We start from the raw sequence: 8437 nt of genomic DNA on the forward strand, positions 1-8437 counted from the left end.
CAAATTATGAAATAGAACATAAACATTGTGTAGTAGAGCAACCTTTTCCAAATAATTAACGCACGATTTTCATGTTTAATTTTAAATACTAGGTTTAATTGCTTCCTTTGTCCTCAGTTTGGTTGAATTGTGTCAAATTCATCCTCATTTTTAAAAAAGTTTCATTGTCGTCCTCACGTGGTGTAAAAGTTTCATTGTCGTCCTCACGTGGTGTAAAAGTGTCAATTGAATCCAAACATAGAAAAAATTTGTGTCAAAGTAGTCATTTTTCCTATATCTCTGTGTCTTCCTTTCATACAATCAAGTACAGATATTCATTTTACCTTATCCAATTTAAGGCTTTTCATAGCTCCAGAGAAGTGACATATGAAAGGAAGACACAGAGATATAGGAAAAATGACTACTTTGACACAAATTTTTTCTATGTTTGGATTCAATTGACACTTTTATACCACGTCAGGACGACAATGAAACTTTTTTAAAAATGAGGATGAATTTGACACAATTCAACCAAACTGGGGACAAAGGAAGCAATTAAACCTAAATACTAATAGAATAGTTATTTCAAGTGAAGGCACGCCAATTGTAATGAATTAATGAAATGGAAAAAAAAAAAAAAACTTCGAGTCGTAGCTTAACACGTCTGTTAAATAGAGTTGAGTTTAACATGTGCTAATCAGATTATTTTGAAAAGAAATGGCTAAATTCAAATGACATCAGTCCCCACCAGTTTCAACCTTTCGAGTCAGCAAGGGTTAAAAAAAAGAAACTACTACATCCAATAGCCTAATAATAGCAACAAAACCAAACAAAGTGCTGTTGTATCCACTAAAAAGAAAAAACAACACCAAATTATAATATTCAATGCATAGTTCAATTATTTACATATTAATTCAGCTTTTAACTTTTTATTGCAGTTATACGGAAAATGAGGTAAACCTATAACTTTTTTATGTGTTTTGATTTTCCATTTACAATTTAGTTTTCCCATTTTTTTAAAAAAAAGTGTAATCATTTTTTTTTATTTTATGTTTTAATTTGTAAAATTAATTCACGAACATATTTTAAACTAATTTATTTTACACAAAATTTTAAAATATATTAGATTGTTTAAAATCTAATATGTAAGGCTTTAACACAAAGTTTAAGCGCATTGCATATCGCTTGAGCGCTTAATTTACTATCAAAATTTCTTAATAAGAGGTTTACATGTCAACAAGCCGTTGTAGTGTAGTTGGTCAGGATATTCAGCTTTCATCCCAAAAAATCGGAATTTAGTCCGGGCAAAGTAAACTTTTGTTTATTAATAATATTTTTCTGATATTACAATTAATAAATAATTTGATATATAATCAATAAATCCGTTGTAGTCTAGTTGGTTAGGATATTCGGCTCTCACCCGAAAGACCCGGGTTCAAGTCCCGGCAACGGAAGTTTTGTTTTTCTTTCTATGGAAGCTTTTCTTTTAGTCTTTTTAATGTTTTTTTTGCTTTTCTTTTCAGTGCGACAGATGATTGATGAGACATCGGAACCATTTTCATGTGATGCTGAAACAAAAGAGTCAGACACAGTGCACCTTTGATACATGTTTCATTTACGTTTATTAAGGACGAGGAAGCGAAATTCTTTGTCATCCTTGTCCTTTGCAGCACTAAGCAAACACCAAAACCTCACTTTTGCCACCCTAAGTCACCACCATGTGTCCACACACTCTCATCAACGCGAGCTTAATGATAACATCATTGCATCGAACAAGCTCATCACAAGCTACGTTCGATGCGGTGACTTAGATTCCGCTGTTCGTGTGTTTGACAACATGAAAGTAAAGTCTACTGTCACGTGGAACTCCATCCTCGCTGCCTACTCCAAGAAAGTCGGCAACTTCGAACACGCTCGCCAGCTGTTTGAGAAAATTCCTCAACCCAACGTTGTGTCCTATAACATCATGTTAGCAGGTCATTGGCATCATTTTGGTGTCCATGATGCCGGTTGCTTCTTTGACAGCATGCCCGTGAAGGATGTTGCTTCGTGGAACACTATGATTTCAGGTTATGCGCAGGTTGGACTTATGGGTGAGGCTCAGAGGTTGTTCTCGGTGATGCCAGAGAAAAACTGCGTGTCTTGGAGTGCCATGGTGTCTGGATATGTGGCATGTGGGGATTTGGATTCTGCTGTGGCGTGCTTTTATGCTGCGGATGTGAGGAGTGTGGTCACGTGGACTGCCATGATCACTGGGTACATGAAGTTTGGGAGGGTTGAACTGGCAGAAAGATTGTTTGGAGAAATGACAATGAGGACATTGGTAACATGGAATTCTATGATTGCTGGGTATGTTGAGAATGGGAGGGCAGAGGATGGGTTAAGGCTATTCAGGATAATGTTAGAAACTGGAGTTAAGCCTAATGCTTTGACTTTGACCAGTGTTTTGTTGGGTTGTAGTAATTTATCAGCATTGCAGCTGGGTAAGCAAGTTCATCAGTTAGTTTGTAAGTCTCCATTGAGTAGTGATACGACTGCTGGGACTTCATTGGTTAGTATGTATTCCAAGTGTGGGGATCTAAAGGACGCCTGGGATTTATTCGTTAAGATTTCCCGAAAAGATGTAGTGTGCTGGAATGCAATGATTTCTGGCTATGCCCAACATGGGGCTGGTGAAAAAGCTCTTCATTTGTTTGATGAGATGAAAAATGAAGGCATGAAGCCAGATTGGATTACTTTTGTAGCAGTATTGTTAGCTTGTAACCACGCGGGACTGGTGGATCTTGGGGTCCAATATTTTAACACAATGGTAAGAGATTATGGAATTGAAACTAAACCAGAGCACTATGCATGCATGGTTGACCTTCTTGGTCGAGCTGGAAAGCTAGCTAAGGCTGTAGATTTGATAAAAAGTATGCCTTTTAGGCCCCATCCTGCCATTTATGGAACACTTTTGGGTGCTTGTAGGATACATAAAAACTTGCACTTGGCTGAGTTTGCTGCCAAAAATTTGCTCGAGCTTGATCCAACTATTGCAACTGGATATGTTCAATTGGCTAATGTTTATGCATCACAAAATAGATGGGAGCTTGTTGCTAAGATCCGAAGATCAATGAAAGAAAATAATGTTGTCAAGACACCGGGATATAGTTGGATTGAAATAAACAGTGTTGTACATGAGTTTAGATCAAGCGACAGATTGCATCCTGAATTGGCTTCTATACATGCAAAGCTAAATGAATTGGAGAAGAAAATGAAATTAGCTGGTTATGTGCCAGATCTTGAATTTGCATTGCATGATGTGGGAGAGGAGCTGAAAGAACAGCTTCTTTTATGGCATAGTGAGAAACTGGCAATTGCATTTGGACTTCTTAAGGTACCATTAGGGCTTCCAATCCGGATATTCAAAAACTTGAGAGTTTGTGGAGATTGCCATTCTGCAACCAAGTACATCTCAGCTATAGAAGGAAGAGAAATCATAGTTAGAGATACCTCGAGGTTTCATCATTTTAATGATGGATTCTGCTCCTGCACGGATTACTGGTAAGCTTGATAATGGTAAGTAAGCAAAATGATATTGACTTGAAGAGTATGCTATTTTATTCCAAAAGCAAAGCATGCTCTTTACCTTGGATCGAGTTGATTTCTCGAATACAGAAAGGAATAATATTCTACACATTCAGAAAAGTGCTCTTATTTTCAGTAGCATCACATTTAATTTCCAGTTGAACTAATTGGCGGTGATTCTGGAAATTAATTGCCAAGTCCTTTTTAACCACAGTTGTTGTTAGCTGCCTTATGGGCACCTGATCAGTCCTACAGTCGCTCGACAGTCTTTGACTAAAGAGAAAGCAATTTGTTGGCACTCCAAAAATGAATGCTTTCCCAAATGTAGTCTCAACAAACATAGACGAACTTGTATTAACTTCCAATTCAAAGGTTATATGGGTTGTGGCGGACTTGAACAATAGTCGTATGGAAACTGATCCTGAGTGGAAAGTTGCTTACTGGAGTCGAGTTTTGTTCAAGTCGGAATCCTCTCCAGCTCTCTCCTGCAAGAATGAGTACATATTAGTAAAAAATAGAGTACAGACTCGTAAAAAACAATAGAGTACAGTAGGATTAATCTAATTGCTGAGATTAAAACTTAAACGTGCCGCAGAACCAAACGGCAGTGGCTTCAAACCAGGACGAGGACAACCTGGAATCATGATTTTAACTGGAAACAACCAAAAAACCCACACCTGACCCCGATTTTCATTACTTAAACCCCAAGCCACCATAGCCGTGCCAAAATCAATGGCAATCACCATTTTTCATCGGCTCCCTTGGTATGTCATGAGCAGCAATGAAGACCACAATGCATTTTATGAAAGAATAATGGAGGAAAAAACATTAGAAACCCACTTGTAATCAAGCACAAAAGCTAATGCTTCAAGTTCTGAGACTGTTTTGCCTTATTTGGATAAACATAGCTTGCAATCAACTAAGGAGCATTCTTATAATATTTTTCTTTTAAATGATTTTTATAGTATCGTAATCTCTGTTAATTATTTTTTACCTTATAATAATTACAGCAGTTGCTATTTAACTATTCTAGCGTACAAATTATGGGTTGAGTAGATTTTTTTGGTTTCTAAGTAGAAGTTTTGTCACTTTTGTAAAAGATTTGATCTCAACATATTCGTATAAAGTAAATTTCTCCAGATCTTCAATCCTTATCATGTTGTTTCAATGAAGTGAATTGTACAATGTTGTTACTAATATATTTAACTTTGTACTAGCATTATGCAGTTTTTTACCTTCTTGCTGATCCTTGTAGCCTTACTATATTAAGGCTGAAAATTTCGAAAACTTGATTCCGTTGTAAGTTTCCTCTCTGTATTCATTTGTGTTAGTTGTATCCATCCAATAGATAGTCATCTGGCAATCGTTTTTTCTCCAATCTGTTCGCATCACAAATACTTGAGAATGGCTGATTGTATACTTTATTTGGTCAACAACCGACATTACATCCTTTCCCTCCCACCTTTTGGGCAAACCGGAAGGATGTGCCAGATTTCTTGCAGGGCCGAAATATGGCTACAAAGACTCTGTAAGAAACACTTCTGGGTCCTCTTCTCCGCTAAAGGTTCGAGATGTATCCTCTTGCTTGTTGATGAAAACTGAGATGTATCCTTCTAGGTGCTCTTCAATGTCTGAACTGCTTCCGATACTCGAATTAAATACCTGTGAAAGATAGTAATAAAAGCTAAAATGAATATGTAATAATTATTCGTCGAACAACGTTATTTATAGGTTTAATATATATTTTGATCCCTAGGTTTGATTAAAGTGTTTAAAGTTGTTCTACCTCTTGTAAAAAATTGTTCAAGTTGATATTTTTGTTTACGGTGTTAAAAACACTAATGGTGTAATTGTTCTTTGGTCAAAAATGAATGAATGTAATTGTTCTTTGGTCAAAAATGAATGAGTTGTCCAGTTATTGATTGCGTGACAAACTCAGGACAATTGGCGTGACAATTTCCTTAATTTTATCCAAATTAATTTGTTTATTCTTTCTTTCCTCTGCCGTCTCTCTTGATTTTTCACTCTTTAACCTTTCTTTCCATTTTTTCCTTTTGCCCCTTCAATTATTTCTCCCTTTTCCAATGCAAAAAGAATTTGTTGAAAATCTCCATCTAAAATCTCAACAAATATGCAAGACTTTAAATAAGGAAAAATCAACTAAAGAAAGGACTTTCAATGTCACTACAACACCCCATGGTTGCCCCAACGTGTACCTCCCTCGCCGCAACTTGAGCAATCGCCATTAACGTTTTCAGTTCAAAAACATAAACGAAAAAGAAAAAAATAAACAAAACTCCAAACGTCACTATCCTAGTTCAACCCTAGTCTCAAATTGCAATATTAAACCAACAAAGAAAAATCAAGAATCCAAAAAATCCAATTCAACAACCAGCAAACCTTCAAATCCCAAATTCAAAATTTGAGAAAGCAAGAATAGAAAATTTCAAATTGCAAGATCATGAACACCAAAACCTAAAACGCGAAATCAACCCAAGAAAAAGAAACTCAATTCGCAAACAAAGAAAAAAACCCAAAACACAAAATCAACCCTGATTCAAAACCCTACTCTAAAATTCCTAAAATTTGCAAGATCTAAAACACAAGAAAAGGAAACCCAAAAAACGTTGCAATCATTTTGCTCACTTCAGGGAAGAACTTGTATAAACCCTAACCCTTTCATTTTACCCCATCACTTCAACTTTTAACATTTTCACATATATTACCAAGTCAATTGACCTCAGCGTGTCCCACAATCAATAACTAGACAAATCATTCACTTTTGGCCGCCAAGGACAATTACATTCTTAACGTTATAATGCTGTAAGTAAAAAAGGACTCACTAAAATGATTTTTACAAAATATGGGACAACTGTGAACATCGAAAAAAAAAGTAGAACTACTTTAAACATAACCAAATGGGAACGACTAAAATAAGTATTAAACAACAAAAAAAAACTATCAAGAATAATTATTCTACTTAGAATTAAATAGATATATAAATTAAACCATATAGTTATTATTTAAATTAAAATTATAATAAAAAGTAATTATTGATTATTATGCTAATGATTTTAATCATCATAGATAATTAAATATATGAAAGGAAACAAATAATTGTGATATGCATAATGAAGCAAAAGATGTTTATTTGTTTAATTTATTTAAATGATGCATGATACTATAAAATAATGTCATTGTGATTTAAAGATAATGTTTAGAAATAATGTATATGTAAGAAGGTTGCATGTCAAAATTCTTGTATGATTTGTAAACTATTTTGTATATTAAGCAAAATAACATATATTACGTGTCAGAGATGTTCTTGTATCTAGGATAGTTTAAATTATATAGACTAAGATACCACTAATGTTGTGTTCGTTTGAAGTGAATTTACTCTTTAGGTGGCTAGTAATTGCGGGATAACTACCTTTTCTCATCCTTTCATATATGGTGCGCAAAAGATCAACCCACTTTTACTTATTTCACAAAACTTCTTATAATTATATTTCACTTTTTTCTCATAATTTTATTTCTGTTTCATTTCTACTTTTAATTGGTGAGTATAGATTCATGATGAACTCCATGCAGAGATTCATGTCCAAATCATTCATGCTTGATAATAATAATAATAATAATAATAATAAAATAAAAATAAAAAAATAAATAATAATAATAATAATAAATAATAATAATAATAATAATAATAATAATAACGATAATAATAATAATAATTATTATTATTAGAGGCAATCTTCAAATTATATTAAGCTAAAATATGGTATTGTTTAAATAATTATTAATGTTTTTATATTTTAAAAATTATTTTTATTAAGTATTTTTAATATTTTACTTTTTATAAACATTTTTTACAATTAAATATAACATCAACAAATATCATTTTATATTACTTTAATAACTAGGGGCATTTTGGTAATCTTTAATTTATACCAATTAAACAAATTTTTTAAATATGTTCCATCAATCAAATCTTACACTAATTCTTACAAACTTTACTTCCAAATCTATTCTCAATTACCCACAAATTCACTAAAAAAAAAAAAAATTATCCTCAAATCCACTCAAATTCATTCAAATCATCTTCCCAAAATTATCTCAAAAGAACAAAGCCTAAATAATGAAATAGTAAATTTTTGTATACTGGGGGTGGATTTGGATTATAATGAATTCATTCTTATTCTTAATTTATACTTTTGTTGTTTAAAGTTTTTGGACTAGGTAAAATATTAGTTTTTAGTATGATATAATTAATAATATAAATAATACATAATTGTGCATGACAAAATTAAATAAAATATTTCTTTTATCATTTTATCATTATCACCTTAAATTTAAGTTAACTTATAATGTTATTTCTATATTTTTTTTATCAAGAGTGATTATGTGTAGCTAACCATAAATAAATACACATTCAAGAACTATACTCAATAAAGTGTACCATGATAATTTATTTTACTTTCCAGAGAATGTGTTTAAATATATAAAATTCATTATATTTACCAGGAATTTACAATAAACATGAAGATGATGCAAGTGATACTTATACTAAAAACACATGCCTCATGCTATACATTTTTATGTTATCAAATACACATTCATGTTAATTATTGGTTATATGATTTTTATTTATATTATACTTATCATCAACATTATTATACTATATCTGAATAATTTACCTCTGTTTATATTTATAAAACATTTTTATTATAAAATAGATTTCATCTTACAGTTAGTTAGATTTTTTTATTAATATCGTCTATATAAAATTTGAAATAGTTCAGCATATATATGTTTAAAATTAATTTTAACACTTACAAATTAATTATTACCGATAATTTTTTTCCGTAATTCATTATGTATTATTCCATAC

The 8437-nt window shown here is 32.3% G+C and overlaps 1 protein-coding gene and 1 non-coding gene across 2 annotated transcripts; both read left to right on the forward strand.

Annotated features, from left to right (window-relative positions):
- Positions 1-1360: 1360 nt before the first annotated feature.
- On the forward strand, positions 1361-1433 carry TRNAE-CUC (transfer RNA glutamic acid (anticodon CUC)). Its single transcript has one exon. It is a non-coding gene; the product is annotated as a tRNA-Glu (tRNA).
- On the forward strand, positions 1396-4685 carry LOC108334852 (pentatricopeptide repeat-containing protein At4g16835, mitochondrial). Its single transcript, XM_017570785.2, has one exon. The coding sequence runs from the start codon at positions 1586-1588 to the stop codon at positions 3524-3526; it is 1941 nt and encodes a 646-aa protein (XP_017426274.1). The 5' UTR covers positions 1396-1585; the 3' UTR covers positions 3527-4685.
- Positions 4686-8437: the final 3752 nt, after the last annotated feature.

This window comes from Vigna angularis, chromosome 1, assembly GCF_016808095.1.
Source record: "Vigna angularis cultivar LongXiaoDou No.4 chromosome 1, ASM1680809v1, whole genome shotgun sequence".
Taxonomy (NCBI): Eukaryota; Viridiplantae; Streptophyta; class Magnoliopsida; order Fabales; family Fabaceae; genus Vigna; species Vigna angularis.

What these genes read in the sequence shown, in the direction of transcription:
- LOC108334852 (XM_017570785.2), top strand. Translation starts at nt 1,586, where the DNA reads ATGTTTCATTTACGTTTATTAAGGACGAGGAAGCGAAATTCTTTGTCA.